Source organism: Schistocerca piceifrons, chromosome 4, assembly GCF_021461385.2.
Source record: "Schistocerca piceifrons isolate TAMUIC-IGC-003096 chromosome 4, iqSchPice1.1, whole genome shotgun sequence".
In the NCBI taxonomy this organism is placed as follows: domain Eukaryota; kingdom Metazoa; phylum Arthropoda; class Insecta; order Orthoptera; family Acrididae; genus Schistocerca; species Schistocerca piceifrons.
The window spans coordinates 142,261,367-142,282,291 of NC_060141.1; the positions used below are offsets into that span (position 1 = coordinate 142,261,367).

A 20,925-nucleotide genomic window follows, 5' to 3' on the forward strand; every position below is an offset into this window, starting at 1 on the left:
ACACTTTCATGCGCGTAGTGACAATCTAAAATTGACAGCAGTGAGATCTTTGGACAAACCTAAGCATTTTTGAAAGAAAAAGCTATATGCTTTTGTTGTTAATGAAGTTAAATTTACCACAGCCAGAATTTTGTTCTACACATTATGAGGGTGCTCCCATAAGTACCCAGCCTGACTGAGAGATATCAGTCGTTGAAAAATATCTCTGGATTAGAATGTATACAATCTATGAAGTATATATTTCGAGTTTGAAGACACCACATTATTTGGTATTTGTTTGGCAGCCATCAATAGTGAACTTTGTGAGTGAACTTGAGAAATGGAGAAAATAGGTCATTTTTTATTTTTATTTATTTTATTTATTTATTATTTTTTTTTTAATCGCCTCAGCACAGCCAGTATTAAAGCTGAGCTAGATTCTACTTTGGGAGAGTCTGTTCCTTCATTGACAACAGTAAAATATTGGGTAGCTGAGTTTAAATGAGGACATACGAACTGCCAAAACGAGTATCGCAGTGGTCGACCAAATGAGGTGATGACTCCAGAAATGGTGGAGAAAATCCACAAAGCAGTACAGTATGATCATCGACCGAAAGTGCGTGAGCCAGCAGACATAGTAGGCATTTCAAAAAGTATGGTACATTGCATATTATCAGAAAATTTGGACATGAGAAAACTCTGTGCAAGGTTTGTATCATGTTTGCCCACACTCGAGCAAAAACAATGTCTGAAGATGTTTCAATTGAATGTTTTGTGGACTTTTGCAGCAACAAAGCTGATTTTTTTGTGCCGTTTCATAACCATTGATGAAACATGGGTCCACCACTTCACTCCCGAGACAAATGAACAATCAAAACAATGGACACAAATTGGAGAACCAACTTCAAAGAAGGTGAAGACTATTTCATCTGCAGGCAAGGTCATAGCATCGGTTTTTTGGGATACGCATGGGATAATTTTCATTGACTAACGTGAAAAAGGAAAAACTATCAACGGCGAGTATTACACAAACTTATTGCAACATTTGGGCAAAGAAATCAAGCAAAAATGGCCACATTTGGCGAAGAAGAAAGTTGTTTCTTCAGGACAGTGCACCAGCTCACAAGTCCGTTATTGCATTGGCCAAAATTAATGAATTAAAGTTTGAATTGCTACCTCATGCAACCTGTTCACCAGATTTAGCCCCCTTGGATTATTTTCTGTTCCCAAACTTTAAAATAAAATAAAATAAAATAAAATAAAAAATAAAAAAAAACCAGCTCGGTGGTCAAAGATTTTTGACAAATGAAGATGTGATGTCAGCAGTTAATGGCTATTTTGAGGAGTTAGGCAGCTCTCATAAAAAAAAAAAAAAAAAAAAATTAAAAAATATCGTATCAAACTTATTTAACATCACTGGAAAAAGTGTATAGAGCTTAAAGGAGATTGTGTTGAAAAATAAATACATTTTTTCCAAAAATTTTTTGTTTGTTCTTTGTTGGGTCAGGTACTTATGGGACCACCCTCATAAATCTTTTGGGCAAAATTAATTGAGGACAGGCAAAAATTTGTAGTTGGGTATCATGCTCAGAAGTAGCTGAGGACTTTACCGAAGATTATAATCCAGTTTTTAAATATGATTTATAACTTGATTTGCCACATTGGACCACTTGAGTCATTCCATGTTCACTTTCTCTTTGAAGATTGGACTACTTGCTTCTTGCACTCAGCCCAGTACTTTACATTCCATCCGAACACAATTTTCTTAACTCGTCTGAAATCTCTACCAGTCTTCAGTGCATCATTTCTGCTGAAAATTTATGATTCATAAGGAGAGTATTAATTTTGTTTTTGTTCTCTGCATCAATAATTCTAAGTCCGACTGCTTCAAGATCTCGCTGAATTTCTTCGACCCACTTTCCTCCTGTCTTCTTTCCAAGACTTTTCATCACTACTTATTTTAAAATCCTATTGCCAGGCAGTCATAAGACATGAAAGAAATATGAGATTCTTTTCTTCTTCATTGTGCTGGTGATTGGGTCATCTCACAATAGACAGTTTCATTAGGGAGGATTCTCCAGAATCCATCAACCTGATATTTTTTATTGATGCATGTTCTGATAATTCTTCATTCAGTCTTGTGGAGTTGATCAGTTCTTCTTTCATTTTTAATTTGGAACAGAATTTCACAAGCATAAGCTGCTTCCAGGAGAGTTACAGATTTGTAATGTTAAGTCGTAGCGTCTATTGAGAAGCATTTATTATTATATGTTGAACAGGTTAGAAATTGTGCTTTTTTCATTTGGTTGGTTCTATTTACCCATGTTGCTTCCTCACCTAAGTTGTGCAAAATAATTTCTCCGAGATAGTTAAATTGTAGAACTGTGTTAATTGCATGATCATTTATGAAGATTTTTATCTGTGCAAAGAGGTTTCATCTGCATGATTTCAATTTTCTCAGAGGATATTTGTGATCGTATTATTGAGGCAATCTTCTGGAGCCTTGTGATCTGAGCACGAACTTCTTCCATGTCAAGGACTAAGAGAGCTAAATCGTCAGCAAACCCAAGGCTGTTGGCTCTTATTGCTGGTTTTCCTCCAATTTTAATTTTACATGGATTTTCTTTTTGCCAGATTGTCATGATGTGATCGAGGCCCACATTGAAAAGCAAAGGGGCAATTCCTCACCTTGTCTGAGTCCTGTTTTTATTGTGAAAGCTTTTGACATTTTCCTCTAAACTTGACTTTTGAATTTGTGTTAGTTAAAGTTAGCTGAATGAATGAGTCTTACCAGTTAGGGATGCAGGCCATATGATCTAGGGATTTTTGGAAGTTTGGGTCTATAAACACTATCATATGCTTTTTTAAAATCCATGAATGAGATGAATAACTGTTTGTTTCTATACTTGTAATACACCATTAGTAAAAAAAAGTCATAACCAGTATTTTTTGTAGGAGGGGGGGGGGGGGAATATGCAGTTTTCATATGCTACCATATAAGTGTTTTGACAATGTTGCTGAAATAATCTCTTCTAGCCGTCCGAAGTGGCCGTGCGGTTAAAGGCGCTGCAGTCTGGAACCACAAGACCGCTACGGTCGCAGGTTCGAATCCTGCCTCGGGCATGGATGTTTGTGATGTCCTTAGGTTAGTTGGGTTTAACTAGTTCTAAGTTCTAGTGGACTAATGACCTCAGCAGTTGAGTCCCATAGTGCTCAGAGCCATTTGAACCAATCTCTTCCAAATTCCAAAGGTGGCAAGGGGTAAATACATGGTGCAAAAGGCTATTTACAATTTGAACAGAAACCAGCTGGCAGTTACAAGAATTGAGGGCAAGAAAGGGAAGCAGTGGTTGGGAAGGGAGTGAGACAGGGCTTTAGCCTATCCCCAATGTTATTAATTCTGTTTATTGAGCAAGCAGTCAAGGAAACAAAAGAAAATTTGGAGTAGGAATTAAAATCCATGGAGAAGAAGTAAAAACTTTGAGGTTTACCGATGACATTGTAATTCTGTTAGAGCCAGCAAAGGACTTGGAAGAGCAGTTGAATGGAATGGACAGTGTCTTGAAAGGAGGATATAAGATGAACATCAACAAAAGCAAATGAGGGTAATGGAATGTAGTCAAATTAAATCAGGTGATGCTGAGGGAATTAGATTAGGAAATGAGACACTCAAAGTAGTACATGTGTTTTGCTATTTGGGTAGCAAAATACCTGATGATGGTCGGAGTAGGGAGGATATGAAATGTAGATTGGCAATGGCAAGAAAGGCGTTTCTGAAGAAGAGAAATTTGTTAACATTGAGTATTGATTTAAGTGTCAGGAAGTCGTTTCTGAAAGTATTTGTATGGAGTGTAGCTATGTATGGAAGTGAAACATGGACGATAAATAGTTTAGACAAGAAGAAAATAGAAGCTTTCAAAATGTTGTGCTACAGGAGAATGCTGAAGATTAGATGGGTAGATTACATAACTAATGAGGAGGTACTGAATAGATTTGGGGAGAAGAGGAATTTGTGGTACAACTTGACTAGAAGAAGGGAACAGTTGGTAGGACACATTCTGAGGCATCAAGTGATTTCCAATTTAGTATTGGAGGGCAACCAGATTCAGAAGGATGTAGGATGCAATAGTTCTGGGAAATGAAGAAGCTTGCACAGGACAGAGTATCATGGAGAACTGCATCAAACCAGTTTTTGGACTGAAGACCACAGCAACAACAACCGTGTAAGTTTGAGAACAATGAATCTGTATCATTTAGACACACATCATTTCTGTTGCTGATATATGTTACACAGATTTTCTTGTAGAGGAGGTATTAACTCTACTGTGTTTCAGCGTTTTAAGAGAAATGCACCAAATGAGAATTATGGACAATAGTTATTAAATGAGTGCAATTTGTCAATGTTATGTTACAAATATTTGCATTTTCACTACTTTATCTGCTTTAATATTAGATCTCTAATTGTGAGTTTATAAAATTGCTGCAGCAGACAAGTCCTTAAAACTGTGTTCATCACAAAATAAAAATTTCAGTATGGAATGGAAATATATTTATTATCTTTCAATATCAGTACATTATTATTCATCTATATGTATAGAATTGATGTAATCAGAACACAAGCAACATTTCTTCTGATCTTATAAGTAATTAATGTTTGTCCTTTGTCTGAATTCCAGGCTGTAAAGACAAATATGCAGAGTGAACTGCTGGCAGTTCTCTCACGGGTAACTCAACAAGTGCAAGACCATTCTTCATCAAATGCCCCACTCCAACTGCCTGCTTCCAACATTCCAGTGCTGACACCTGTACCATCAACTGGTCCTGCATTTCTGCTGGAGCTGTTCAGTTCTGTATTTGTACAGCTGAGATGTATCACAAGTGCTCATGCTTCATTATTACACATTTTTTCTTGCATTGCTGAAAAACATCACATCGATGTCCACCTGTATGAAATGGCTGATGTCTGGTCAAAAATACAAGCTGTTGTAAGTAAAAACTGTGCAGTTCTTTCTGAGATTAGTGCTGTCTTCTGTGTTAGTGCAGTATAATTGTTTTGTGTGTGATTTTTTTTTTTTTTCTTTTTTTTTTTTCCTGGGACATGTTTTATTCTTACAGAGTGTTTCAAAAATGACCGGTATATTTGAAACGGCAATAAAAACTAAACGAGCAGCGATAGAAATACACCATTTGTTGCAATATGCTTGGGACAACAGTACATTTTCAGGCAGACAAACTTTCGAAATTACAGTAGTTACAATTTTCAACAACAGATGGCGCTGCGGTCTGCGAAACTCTATAGTACGATATTTTCCACATATCCACCATGCGTAGCAATAATATGGCGTAGTCTCTGAATGAAATTACCCAAAACCTTTGACAACGTGTCTGGCGGAATGGCTTCACATGCAGATGAGATGTACTGCTTCAGCTGTTCAATTGTTTCTGGATTCTGGCGGTACACCTGGTCTTTCAAGTGTCCCCACAGAAAGAAGTCACAGGGGTTAATGTCTGGCGAATAGGGAGGCCAATCCACGCCGCCTCCTATATGTTTCGGATAGCCCAAAGCAATCACACGATCATCGAAATATTCATTCAGGAAATTAAAGATGTCGGCCGTGCGATGTGGCCGGGCACCATCTTGCATAAACCACGAGGTGTTCGCAGTGTCATCTAAGGCAGTTTGTACTGCCACATATCCACGAAGAATGTCCAGATAGCGTGATGCAGTAATCGTTTCGGATCTGAAAAATGGGCCAATGATTCCTTTGGAAGAAATGGCGGCCCAGACCAGTACTTTTTGAGGATGCAGGGACGATGGGACTGCAACATGGGGCTTTTCGGTTCCCCATATGCGCCAGTTCTGTTTATTGACGAAGCTGTCCAGGTAAAAATAAGCTTCGTCAGTAAACCAAACGCTGCCCACATGCATATCGCCGTCATCAATCCTGTGCACTATATCGTTAGCGAATGTCTCTCGTGCAGCAATGGTAGCGGCGCTGAGGGGTTGCCGCATTTGAATTTTGTATGGATAGAGGTGTAAACTCTGGCGCATGAGACGATACGTGGACGTTGGCGTCATTTGGACCGCAGCTGCAACACGGCGAACGGAAACCCGAGGCCGCTGTTGGATCACCTGCTGCACTAGCTGCGCGTTGCCGTATGCGGTCGCCCTACCTTTCCAGCACGTTCATCTGTCACGTTCCCAGTCCGTTGAAATTTTTCAAACAGATCCTTTATTGAATCGCTTTTCGGTCCTTTGGTTACATTAAACCTCCGTTGAAAACTTTGTCTTGTTGCAACAACACTGTGTTCTAGGCGGTGGAATTCCAACACCAGAAAAATCCTCTGTTCTAAGGAATAAACCATGTTGTCTACAGCACACTTGCACGTTGTGAACAGCACACGCTTACAGCAGAAAGACGACGTACAGAATGGCGCACCCACAGACTGCGTTGTCTTCTATATCTTTCACATCACTTGAAGCGCCATCTGTTGTTGATAATTGTAACTACTGTAATTTCGAAAGTTTGTCCGCCTGAAAATGTACTGTTGTCCCAAGTATATTGCAACAAACGGTGTATTTCTATCGCTGCTCGTTTAGGTTTTATTGCCGTTTCAAATATACCGGTCATTTTTGAAACACCCTGTATATTGCCATCCAAATGTTTAGCATATTCATTGGGGTTGTATTTAATACTGTGAATGTTATATTTGGCTGTATTTATTTTATTGAAGTGATGTTTTATGCTGCATGCAAGCCTGTTTTTGGCTTAATCTTGTTACAATCTTTGCACTCATAGTGAGTGACAATCAAAATTTACAACAGCGAGTTCTTTGGAGCAAATCTTAAGTGTTCATTAAAAGGGAAATCTACATGGTTGTGATATTCCACTGCTTCATTACTGTAATATTGCTTTATTTCAGCACACTTGCCAATGTCTTCTGTTCGAACTTCATTTTTTGAAGTGCTGCAGTTACTGCTGAAGTTAAGTGTACAATTCAGCATCCAATTCTTGAAATAAATATGATGTGTCTCATAAACAACATATTATATATATTGTACTCTCATTTACAGTGACTGTACATAACAAAGTTGCTTCTTTATTCGGAACATCACAAATACATTGATAAGGACTGTGTCCAAACCGGTCTTAGTTAACAGATTCCATTTGAATATGTGGATAACAAGTTTTCTCTTGTTCCTGTGAGGTGATAGGGAATGTTATGACTGCTCTTTCTCTGTGGCTTGCATATCGTCTCCAAGGCAAAACTTGACAACACTAAATAAACTGCCAACCAACAGGTACCATGAACATAGCAAGATATGTATTGTTGTCCCAGCTTGCAGATGTGTTGCATCCATCCAGTTCATAATTGTATGCGCGTAAATAAAACATACATCCAGACAGTAGGTTATTCTAATTCATTACCTAAATGAACTGTTTATAGCAGTGATTATCTTGGGTTGGTTTGGTAAATGCTTGTACAACACAGCATGTCACCAAATTCCTCCCCTTAGGCGATTGATGCCATTACTACTGTGAAACGTCAACAAACAGTAAACATTCAAATTGCAAAATTAGGTTTAACCTTCTTGACTACAAGTATCATAGTTTACGTCTGTTTGATAGATATTCAGAGTTACAATTGCATCTCATTTGTAATAAATATGCTGATGTATGTTCACTACTTATGGAATACCTCACAGTGAATTATGAACCATTAATCATAGACATGCATGTGCCTGAACTTCACTTTACGTTTTTAACCCCTCTACCAGGCAGTCATTCTTTTACTATGGATATGGAATGTCAGTAACAATCATTTAACAGCTTCACAATATTTCTTTGCTGAGTCTCTTGAATTACTCATTATTAGGACCTACAATCCAGTAGACATTTTGTGTAACCCTCCATACTTTATCTAATAAAAAAATTTTCTTCTAGAACTCAGGCTTTTCTAACCAAGCTCATAAAACGTTTTGGAAATCGCTAGGCCTGTGCTACACCTGTGGCAAGTCTTCGAATACAGGTTTTAATAAATGGATATAAGAAGGGTTCTATGATGGAGACTGTTGAATATGAGAAAGAGGGAGAATAACCGAGGTGCTCCAGGAGGGGAAGAAAGACAGAAAGAAAGGCAGGAAAGTAAAGGCTAAGAAAGTTGTAACATAAGAAAGAAAGAAGATAGACCCCGAAGATTGGTACCCAGCCCAGCCCACAGCCCAAGGATTGGAGAATTTGCCAATTCTGCAGAATGACTTCTCCACACCAGGTCCCAAAAAGTGGTTTATCACCTTACTATTGACACCTAGTGGGGACGGTAGCGACATGACACAGTAATCATTTTTTCCACTGAAAACCCAACATTGAAATTAAGCACACACTAAATCACCCAACTCTCACTAAAAAATTCCTATAAAATCATATCTGTGTTTCTAATCTCATTAAAAATAGACATTTCTTTAGGAAACTCTACAAAAGCTACAAAGCTATTATGGGATGTTCACCTGTGTAAATTCTTATAGAATACACTACTCCTGTTATGAGACTGTGGCTTCAGGTGCCAGAGGCTGCATTACTTTCTAAAATTGATCCATTTTCATCTACAGCTGCACGATGTGCAAGAGATATTTGGATTTTTATGTTAATATTAACAGTTATACATATAATATACCTTTGTACATAATAACACCCATTAATATATCAATTAATGATGAATACTTAAATAAATGTTGTTAACGCTGTATGCAGAGAGATAAAATACCATTGTTCTCCAGAATGAGACTACATGAGTTAACATAGAAAAATTTATTTTTGTAGGTATTCATTTACTGTGTAAAAGCAGTGATCAACCAAGTACGACTTCAATTTAGATTTGAAGTGACCAATGTTTTGTATGTGTTTAATTGTATCTGGTAAGGCATTGTATAGTTTGTTACTAGGATGGATAAGGCTGTTTTGAAATAACTTTGTGTTGGTGCTTTGAACATGTACATCCAATTTTTGTCTTGTATCATAGCTGTGTATTGTGTGATTTTGAGTGATGAGTGGTCTTTTTATATGTAAGTTTTACTTTAAATACATTATATTTTCAAGTATATATATGCAAGGAAGTGGAGGATCATCCTTTTTTGAAACAGTGGTCTACATGATTTGTGATTATCTAACTCCTTCCATTATTCTTATAAATTTTTGAATGTTTTGATGGCATCTCCAGAATTTCCCCAGAATGTAATCCCATACCGGAGGTGAGAGTGTACACCTGCATAATATACACACTGAAGAGTGTTGTAGCTGGTACAGTTTTTTAATGTATGTATCACAAAACAAGAAGTACTTAATTTTTTGTTCATTTGCTCAATATGTGCTTTCCATTTCAAGTTGTCTTGTAGATGAAGTCCAAGAAATTTGGTACAGGCTGTTTTGGCAATTGTCTGCCCATGTAGCTCTAGATTGGGTGATATCAAGATTTTTTGTTTGTGCTGTGTGTATATCCATAGCTACAGTTTTTCCAGTGTTTATTATTAAGTCATTGTCATCAAAGTAACATGTTAGCTTGTCAGTAGCTTCTCTTATGTTTTTTACAAGAGTTTCTTCTGAGTTTCCTGTAATTAGAACACTCGTATCATCAGCGAATTGAAATATTTTACTGCAGTCATTGCTTACGTTAAGGTCATTTACATAGAGTAAGAACAGAGCAGGACCCATTACTGATCCTTGTGGCGCTCCATATTTAACAGTCAGTGGCTTGGAATTATATTTCCTAGTAACATTATCCCTTTCCTGATCTATTTCCACATATTGTTCCCTGTTCTTAAGATAAAATCTGAGCCAGGTGTTAGCCCTTGACAAATCTAAAAATATGCCCATGCTAAGTTTTTTGTTGTCTAATGCTATCAGTGCCTCTAATAGAAAGGAGTGAACTGCTGATTCGGTTGAACAGTTTGCTCTAAATCCATGTTGAGATACTGACAGAATGCCATTATCCTCTAAGAAGTCTGTTAGTCTCTTATTGAAGAGCCTTTCTAATATTTTTGAGAAAACGGACATAAGTGCCAATGGTCTATAGTTGGAAATATCATCTTTGTTTCCTTTCTTGTATAATGGCTTCACTTTTTCTATTTTCAAACATGAAGGAAAAGTTCCTGTAGTAAAAGATAGGTTACGTAGTTGAGTTAAGGGCTCAGTGATAAAGTCCCCACATTTCTTTAAAATGAAATCAGGTATATCATCTACGCCTGCAGAGTGTTTCATTTTGAGACTTTTTATTGTAACTAGTACTACTTCTACATTTGTTGGGTACAGAAACATTGATTTGCTTGCGACTTTTCTCCATGTTTCTGTATGCTGCTTTCTATTAGAGGTCTGATGTAGTAGTTTCTCTGTTACATTTATAAAATAGTTATTAAACATATTAGGTACTTCCTGTGGGTTATTAATGTTTTCCAAGCCAGCCTTTAATACTATATTATTAACTCTATTTGTGTAAGATTTGGTTTCTTTCTTTACAACTTGCAAGATTGCTTTGGTTCTGTTTGAAGCATCTTCTATGTATTTGTCATTGTCTCATTTCTTTGCCCCCTTTATTATTTTATTTAAGATAGATTTATATTTTTTAAAGTAACTGTCAAACTCCTGAGTTGTGTTGTAGCTTCTTGCAATATTGTTAAGGTACCGTTTTCTAGCCAAAGATTTCCTTATACCACTGGTAATCCACTTGTTGCTTTAAGTGGTTTGGGTTGTTTTGGCTTTCGATGGAAAAGCAAGATCAAAATAACATTTAAAAATATTCGTGAATGTCTGAAACTTATCAGAAATATTTTCTGTACTATACAGTAGCTCCCATGATTCTTGTTGGAGATAATTCTGGAATGTTTGTACTGCAGTATTACTGAAAGTTCTGCCCATGTGTTTAGTCTTTCTCATATAATTATAGGATGGATTAGTGTTTACACAAAAGCTTATAGCCTATGCATGATGGTCTGCCAGTCTAGCTTTAATTACAACTGATTTATATTTTGTTTTGGAGCTCATTGTTATTTGGCTTATAGTAGTACTAGAATGATTCGTTTCACATGTAGGGGAGTGGATTGTAATCTCCAAATCATTGGCTGTTAATATGTTCATCAGCTCAGATTTTGAACTGCTTCACTTATTAAAGTCTACATTTAGGTCTCCACATATAAGAACTGTTTTTCGATTTGTTACTACTTTATTTAGTGAAGTATCAAGTCGAGTGTTGAATTTTTTTAGGTGGGTATCTGGAGATCTATATAAACCTATTACAATTAATTTGAATGCTGGAATTTCTGTGCCTAATATTTCAAAATCTTTCCCAGTGTTTAAGGATTCAACATTGTCTAAGTTATTGAATTTGATATCTTTCTTTATGTATATGCAGTTCTCTCCATGTGTAAACTGATTTCTACAAGTTTGTGCTGCTAACACATAATCCGTTATTGTCACTGTCTTTAACTAATTTTCTTTCAGCCAGTGTTCAGTTAAGCAAAGTATGTTAACATATCTGAGTTCACTTGATAGCAAGAGTTCCAGCTCTGTTACTTTATTCCTAAGTGACTGTATATTCTGATGAAGAAGAGTGACCTGTGAGATTTTAAGTTTGTTCTGATTGTACTTGGTTGACCACTTACCTTTATTTCTGAATTTAAATTATGTGGGAAATCTTCATTCTCATCTTGGAGTGTGAGTTGTTTTTTTTTTTTTTTTGGTCATAAGAAAATGTCCTGATGGTGAAAGGGGGCAGTTCTCCATCTCTTTGGTCATTTTACTTGTGTGGTTGATGTTGAGCTGGTGTCTGTTTTTGCTGCAAGGACTGCTACTGGAGGTGGTGGTGATAGCTGCACTAGCTATCCTAATTTGGTCTTCAGGCTTTTTGGGAATAAAAAAATCTTGTAGATGACATGGTCGCCTTACATTTCTTCACTGATACATGTAAAAATAGATGTCCTTGGTGATACTTTTGAGACTTGGTCCACTGACGTCCTTAGTGGGTCTCCTGTGGGTACTGCTTCTGGTTTCCAGTGCCCAGCTCTACTTGTTGTATCTTGAATATCTTCAAGTGTGGAACTTGGTTCAGTTGCTTTTTTAGGGTTAGATGCTTTTGCCGATATCACAGCCTGGTTTAGTCAATGGTAGTTTTGTTTTGCTGTGTCTTCTTTGAGTGAGGATGGTGTAGTACAGTTCTTTATTGTGGCTTCTCGTTTATCTTTGAGTTGGATAAGTCCATTTTTGCTGTTGATTTTTCTTGTGTTTTCACTGTCGTATTTGCTGAAAGGTCTTCACATTGTATGTATGTTAGAGCTGGTATTTGCAGATTGGCACCTACTGCTAGCTGTAAATGTCTACATAATTTCTTTTTGCCTTCAATTTGCAAGTGGAGTCCAGGCCTTATTGGCCGAAAGCTTATATTGTGACAATCTTTCTGTTGTGCCTATCTGCGACTCAGTGTCTCCCCTATATGGTGAGTGGCAACTTTCCTTTACATAATATTGTTACATTCCATTCTGGATTTTCCATTGTTTCATTTCTGAAGAATAGCATACATGTTGATATCATTTACAACTCTACCTTGCCATTCTATACATATATATTGAGGTAAACTATTACCACCATATCCCATATTCATACCTGGCTCCTAATTTGTCTTCTGTGCTGTATTTATTTTAAACCTCTGTGGCTAATCACTCACTACTATAACTCCTTGTGTATGTTCCAGCACACTTACCTGAAAGTTAGCCCAGCATATTTACACTTTATAGCTAAAGGTATATCCCCATTGATTCCAATTGTCAAAAGGGGTGGAGTTAAACTCCAGCGTCACAAAAAAAAAAAAAAAAAAAAAAACCACCACCACCACCTCACCTGGGTTCTGCAGTCCATTTACTGGCCGATGTTTGTTAATTTCTATTGTTTGCCACATACTAAAACAACACTGTCAGTCATTACATATAATTACATCACTGTGTGTGTATTAATAAAACATTCTTGGGTTTCAAGTCACGTCAAGTGGTTTACTGCCCTGACGCAGCTTGAAATCTGAGAATGTTTTATTAACGGATATCGCTGCGAAAGCATGCGTTTGTGTGTGTATTAGTTATCTTGTTGCTTTTGAAGTATAGGATAGTTAAGAGTAATTGCAGCCCTAAAGAAGATGGGGAAAGAAGTAAGAGACTGCTATATGGAAACCTAAAGCTGAGAAATATATCAGATAACTAATGCCACAATAAAGAAAAAGAATAAGCAATTCAACTCAGATCCTATACAGCTTGCCAGAATCTTGCCACAACTAGATGCCAAGCGAAAGTGAAATCATTGTTTAGGTTTGGCTGTGTCTCTGAAAGTAAGTGTGTCGTTGACACTGCTGCTGCTGCTGCTGCTGCAGGTTGACGGGCTGCAGCTCCGATCTGTGATGGTTGCTGTAGACTCATGTAGCATTAATACAGTTGAAGCCTTCCGTAGTCATTGTTGAAAATCTTCCATCCCATGGTCTTGTTAGTTTCTTCTCCATCATAATTGTTCATTGACTACTTAAACCGTGTCAAAATTCTCAATTTGCAGTGCTATAAATTGCTTTTGTACTGCAGTGTAATCTTGGGATGTTGACCCATGTCACTGCAGACAACAGGTATCCATTCCAGCATATCTTTGTATCCAAAAATCACCAATATTCTTCAGAATTTTAGTTTTCTAGTTGCCATTCTTGTTCTTCATCAGCTTTATTTACTCCCAGCCATATTTGTTCTGGGTTGTTTCAGTGGTCATAACATGAAATATTACACTTCTACTCTACCTGTGATATTAGGCAGTGATATAAAGTCTGATTGAGAGCTATGGCTACATTCTTGCTCACCTTATTATTTTTGCACACTCACGAATACCTGCCAATTGAACCTCATTTCTGAAACTACTGCTGTTACTGCTGGAAATTAAGAGTACAGTCAAACATCCAATTCTTGAAATAAATACTTCTCATAAACAATGTAATATATGTTGTACTCTCATTTACAGTGACTGTGCATACAATAGTTGCTTCATTACACTGCCTCCATCCATTCCCTAATTCATGAAGGTATCTTCTGTCTGTGCAACTAAATGAAAGAGAGTATTGCCATACACATTTCACTTCTCTTATTTCTCTTTATACACATAATAAATGTATTTGCAATAGTTACTGTATGTTACAATGTTACATTTTGTCTTGTTTTTATCTTGTTTTTCATATTAGATTCAACTTTTGTAGCACAAATTTCATGAGGTGAAATTATCGTTCGGTGTTACATACGATTTCCAGTGCTGTTAGCCCATACGTGTGGTCCTGGAGATGTGTTCATTGGTTGCCTGCTCCAGCTGGCTGACTTCCGACATTTCTCACCCACATTTGTTACATATGCATTTCACTTACATCAGTCACTTGCACTTTTCATTTTGTGATCAACATGTGTGTGTTTACAGTGGGTAGTGTTGCCTGCTGTCACTGTGTGTTTGACATTCGTCTTTTGTTTGTGTTGTCAGGTTATTGTTGTTATTGTTTTAGTGGCTAACATGATCAGAGAGTTGTTGATTATATAGATATGGCCATTAAGTACTTCCTTTTCTTGTAATGTCAGAAGTTTTTTGTTTTCCTGACATTACAAGAAAACTTTCCGATACAAAGAGACCTTGCAGTTAAAAAGGTAATACTTAATGACCAAATCCATATAGGCAACAACTGTGTAATCATGTTAGCCACTGAAACAATAACAGACATCTGAAACATAATCAGAATAAATAATTAATTCATCAAAGTAACATGTTACACTACATTGTGTGTATTTGCTAATGTAGATAAAAAACTTAAATGTACCACGGTAGACATCTGACGCTCACAACAAATTATTGAGGATAAGTTAAAACTTACAGTTGCATCTCACCCATAGAAGTAGCTGAAAACTTCATAGAAAATATTGTTTCACAAGAAAATGTTTCAGTAGCTATATATATAAATGGATTAAATTCATAAGACTGAAATATTAAATGTTATGTACAGTATGTATATATTAATTTGGTGTTTCAATGGGGAAGAGAATCTGATTGCATAAATCTTTGTTGCTGATTACTTTGTTTGATGTGTGATGATGTCCTTCCCTGTTGGAAGTATTTGAACTTCCCAGATTATTCAGTCATTTTGTTTATTTATTTCTTTATTTTCTTAGCTGCAGTTGCTCCTTACAGATTACTTAGACATTCAGAACACAAGCGGAGAGCCCCAGCAGGCTCCCTCATTTTCAGAATCAGCAAGTGACATGTCTGTCTTCTTCACAAGAAAGAAACCTTCCAGACAGAAAAAGAGTCCTTTGTTTAAATTTGACTATTCGTCTCATGCTCTAACCATGAACAGCTATCTCAAGGACCAGTGGAAGAGTGATAGAGTTATGAAGGTAATAATTTATTCTTTACAGTGAAAATAGTAAAATGTAAGTGCAAAGATAATCTTATAACACACCACTGTTTTATGTCAACCTGTACATCAAACATAATATTTGTGAACTCGTGATAATGAGTATAATTTTCTTGCATGCAGTGCTTTATCTTTTCTTCAACAGTTTGAGACAAGAAAAAAATGCTACGCTACTATGTTTGTGATAAACCATCTGGTTATCATGATTTGCGACACAGCAACTAAGCATTTTCCTACTGCTCCCATGGCAGCAGAAAGGGAAATTTTTCATTGCATAACCTTAGTCATACAGCTTTGTCTGAAGTCACAAGTACATTAGATTAGATATAAAGTGTGTCCTTTTCAAACCTTCCACATTTCAAAAGTCCAGGAAAACATAAACTAAATAGATATGATAATGAAATTACACCATGTGATAGAGCAACTCAAAGAATTTATGTTCTGGCAACAGATGTGCAACTGTTGTTGCCATAGTCTAGCATCATCACATTAAGTGAAATTGGTGACTCTGCGGCAGTGCGTGCAAGCAGTAGTGTGGTTTGCAAAAAACAAAAACCTCCAGTTACTGTGCAAGAGATTGTAGATTGCAAGGATGTAATTCACCTGATGTGAAGACAATTAAGGAATGGTATCATAAGTTTCTGGTAACTACAAATGTTCTGAACATCCTGGCTGTGCATGTTATAGTTTTGAAAGAGGCAGTAGACGGCATCAGACAAGCATTTCTCAGAAGCACCCATAAGTGAATTTGACAGGCATCCAGGCAACTTTATGTACCTGGAGCAACATTGCTTTGTGTAGTGCACCAGCATCGTCATTTGTGTAACATCCAATGCTGAACAACAGAACCATGCTGACAACAATTTGCTACAGATACGCTTCAGCATATTGACATGAATGCCAGCTGTGTGGAAAGATGTTTATCCTTAGATAAAGCAACCTTTCATGTATAAGGGACGGTTAATTGGCTTGATGTCAGATTTGGGGCTTGCAACACCCACACGTTATCATTGAACAAGTAATGATAGCTCTAAACCATGGTTTCCCAAACTCTGTTCCATGGAACGCTAATGTTCCACAGAAAATGAATAAGTGCTCTGTGAAAAACTATTTATAACATGATGTTTTCTTATTTCAACATTTTGATGATACTATTTTTTTTTTTAAATTTTATGATGATTTCTTTATTATTAGTTATGATTTAAAACTGAAGTAATAACTAAATGAAACAGGTTTTTCTCATTTTTGAAATTCTACAAATCTTCAAAATAAACAAAGTGTTCCATCAAAGTACCAGAATTCTCATAGTGTTCTGTTGTAGGAAAAGTTTGGGACTCCCTGCTCTAAACTGAATGTCTGGTGTGGAGTACTGCATAACAGGATTGTTGGACCATTCTTCTTTGCAGAAAACACATTGAATTGATCATTGTATCTACCATATTGGACAAATTTGTATACCCTCAGATATAAGATTTGCAACCCAACTTCATCATTCAACAAGATGGAGCTCTGTCACATTGGTCAATGACTGTTCGCAGGTTCTTAGTTATGAAATTTCCCAGTTGCTGGATTGGACATGGAGGACCCGTTGCCTGGTCACCATTCTCTGCCAACATTACCTCGCTGGTGTTGTTCTTGCGGGACTTGTGATGGGCCGCATGTGAGCGACCAAAGCTGACAATATTTCTGTTTTAAGATTTTGTATCACTGATGCAATGCTACAGAGGCAAGAAATTGAATATAAACTTGATATTCTTCTTGCTACAAGTGGTTCACATATAGAGGTGTGCTGATGATTATTAAATAAATTCTTTGAGATGCTCTAGTGTATGGTGTAATTTAGTTATTATACCTACTGCACTTTTTTTTCCCGGGTCTTTGAAATGTGGGAGGTTTGAAAGGGACACCCTGCACCTTTTGTTCTATAGATCTGTAGTAAAGATCTTCAAGGACGTAGAAAAAGATTTTTTTTTTATATACTAATGTTTTTTCCAAGGACCCTAACGGAAATGGTCATCATGGATATGTGCGCATGCACGCGCGCACGCAGTCTCACACACACACACACACACACAGAAGTGTATAATTTTTAGGCTATTTTGCCATGCATCAAAACAGAAACCGGTTTACAACACTTATTTTATTTACGTTATCATATTACTGCACTGAAGATGTTTGGAAGTTATATTTTGATTATTTGATGTGGTATTATGAATAATGTACACATCAGTTGGTCCTATGAAGCAATTCATGATTGGAGTAGGAGTTGGTCTCTATTAAGTCCTTTAGGTTTTTCATAGATGGGGAGCACAATGAAATTGAATATATTTACACCGGGGGCGGTTACAAGGGTAGGAGCCAGAGGGTAGGGAAGGTGGTTTGGGGATTTCATAGGGATGAACTAAGAGGTTACGAAGGTTAGGTGGACGGTGGAAAGACACTCTTGGTGGAGTGGGGAGGATTTCATGAAGGGTGTAAAACCTGTCCCATGCACCCTCCCACCACCACCTACTCCAGTCCTGTAACCCGGAAGGTGTACACGATCAAAGGCAGAGCCACGTGTGAAAGCACCCACGTGATCTACCAACTGACCTACCTACACTGTGACGCATTCTATGTGGGAATGACCAGCAACAAACTGTCCATTCGCATGAATGGACACAGGCAGACAGTGTTTGTTGGTAATGAGGATCACCCTGTGGCTAAACATGCCTTGGTGCACGGCCAGCACATCTTGGCACAGTGTTACACTGTCCGGGTTATCTGGATACTTCCCACTAACACCAACCTATCCGAACTCCGGAGATGGGAACTTGCTCTTCAATATATCCTCTCTTCCCGTTATCCACCAGGCCTCAATCTCCGCTAATTTCAAGTTGCCGCCACTCATACCTCACCTGTCATTCAACAACATCTTTGCCTCTGCACTTCTGCCTCGACTGACATCTCTGCCCAAACTCTTTGTCTTTAAATATGTCTGCTTGTGTCTGTATATGTGTGGATGGATATGTGTGTGTGTGCAAGTGTATACCCGTCCTTTTTTCCCCCTAAGGTAAGTCTTTCCGCTCCTGGGATTGGAATGACTCCTTACCCTCTCCCTTAAAACCCACTTCCTTTCGTCTTTCCCTCTCCTTCCCTCTTTCCTGATGAGGCAACAGTTTGTTGCGAAAGCTTGAATTTTGTGTGTATGTTTGTGTTTGTTTGTCTGTCTATCGACCTGCCAGCGCTTTCGTTCGGTAAGTCACCTCATCTTTGTTTTATATATATATATATATATGGTATGAGAAGTTCTGAACTCAAATATCATTTGCCCAAGACAGTTCAATTCAACTCAAAAAATCAACATTGAAGTTTTTCGGGCTGCTTTAATTCAATAAATGTAAGGCAGTTTCTTGGTGAGCTGTGCAGCTCGTTGGTAGAATGCTTGTCTCCCATGAAAGCATACTGGGTTCAGTTGCCCACTGCCTCTGACTTTTAAACAGAATTGCATATTCTGTGATCATTTGCATGAAGCATTAAACTCATGAACACACAAACAGGGGGGGAAAAATGGTTATCTTCGAAACTGGTAATCGGTGGTCCAAGTCTCCGTTTGATCATTACGTTTTTTCCCCCTCATTCAGTTATAATATTTACATCATTTAAATATAAAGTTCATCACTTGTGTATTAATATCACATGCCTAATTGATATCCTTTATTAAAAATGTGGGTTGTCTTATTTATAATTACATATTTCATGCAGAATTCCAGTTTCCATTGCAAATACCATTTCTTAATTATCAGTCTTTTATAACAGAATGTAAATAAAGATTGTTTACATTAAAAAAAAAAAAAACCCACAGAAATTAAATTTTGGGGTAAAAATGAAAAATCAAAAAAGGGACTCTGTTGTGTTACAGGGACCACAGTGATAAGCATCACTGTTTCCCTTCACCTCCCATTCAGTTTTCAAAAAAGCAATAATTAGCTATGTGGATGTGATGAATTTTATATTTAAATAATGTAGGTATTCTAATTGAACAAAAAAATAATGGCGGAACCAGAGATTAACAGTGTCGAATGCTACCCCCCACCCCTACCCTCATTCCCAGTCTTTATGTATTTCGTGGAAATGCTCGTAGAACACAAACCTTTGTTTAAAATTGAATCATGGCTGCCCACGTGGCAGGCAAGCATTCTACCACAGAGCCACACAGCCCATAGAAAAACTGCCTTCACTTTAGAGAATTTAAGATGCTCGGAAAACTTCAAAGCTGATTTTCTCAAGAATTTTTGAGAGTTTCTTAAAACTGCTTTGGAAGGTTGATATTTGAGTTCTGAAATTCGTGTACTTTTATTTTTTACAGAAATCCAATTGCCCTTTGATCTCCTTATCTTGTTAAACTGAAATTTACTGGTAGCTAAACATTTTGTTGCTACTGGAAAGTCATTGAAAATCTGTTTACTTGAATAATGAACACTTTTGGGACCAAAACAAGTGACTTTAAAACCTTTGTGAAGAATACTCTTGTTTCTAATGTTGATTCCATGAATAGAGGTGTTTTTCCTCAGTGATTCACATTTATTTGCTTTTATTTAAATGTAGAATTTTTCCATTTAACAATTTTTATTTATTTACGTATTTATATATTTATTTTCTTGACAGAATTGGAGCCTTATTTCTAGCCATGTGTCCTCAGAGATTACACTTCGTAATAATAACAGGAATGTATATAAGTATTAGAATAATTTTGTTCATAGTAATATTGTTTTAAGTCCATTACTTCTGTTATAGTATTACTCTCAAATAAAAGTTAAGATCCAGTAACAGATAGACGTGGCAACAGTGGAGGAAGGCAACTGGGATATCCCAGTAGAAAAACTCTACTAATTGTCACAGGCAAAGGCTTACTCACCTCATGAAAGCAAAGTGATTTTGGAACAAGTGTGACATACAAACCTTGCTACCTCTAGGTTGGAACTGCCAGTGTTTGTAACATGTTGATTCACATTGCTAGAAGCTCACCCAAGATTGTGCAAAGGTCTTTTACTGTTTGAGTTACAGTAATAGGATACTATCAGGTAATATGAAAGAAAATCCTTCACAAAACTATTCACTTATTAGTGTCCAATGCCGTTTAAGGATTGCATGTAATGCCATAATTTTCAGTTTTGACCGTTCCGTTAATAAAAAAAATATCTTCTGGGTCATTTGGCAAACCTGTTATTGTTGGGGTAGCACTTAGATACAGGGGATTTCATTGGTATGTAAGTGTTAAAAGAATGTAACAGACCATGACCTTAATCTGAGGGGCTCCTGGAGACACCTTTTCATATGATTTCTCTGACAACTCATTGATGTCTGTTTCTTGTGAATGCTCTGTTTGAGTAACTCAGCTGTTTTATTTTCAGAAGTAAAATACCAAAATTAACACCATCAGAAATATTACTGAAATTAGAATATTATTGAAATTATACAGCGTTACAATAATCTTCATGTTTGTGC

General features: G+C 37.0%; 1 protein-coding gene across 1 annotated transcript in view; it reads left to right on the forward strand.

Annotated features, from left to right (window-relative positions):
* Positions 1-20,925, forward strand: part of LOC124795203 (exocyst complex component 4) — a 234,362-nt gene that overhangs the window by 105,195 nt on the left and 108,242 nt on the right. The window contains exons 7-8 of the mRNA XM_047259109.1: positions 4,656-4,964; positions 15,194-15,418. Coding sequence (XP_047115065.1) covers positions 4,656-4,964; positions 15,194-15,418 — 534 coding nt within the window. The remainder of the gene's footprint in view (positions 1-4,655; positions 4,965-15,193; positions 15,419-20,925) is intronic.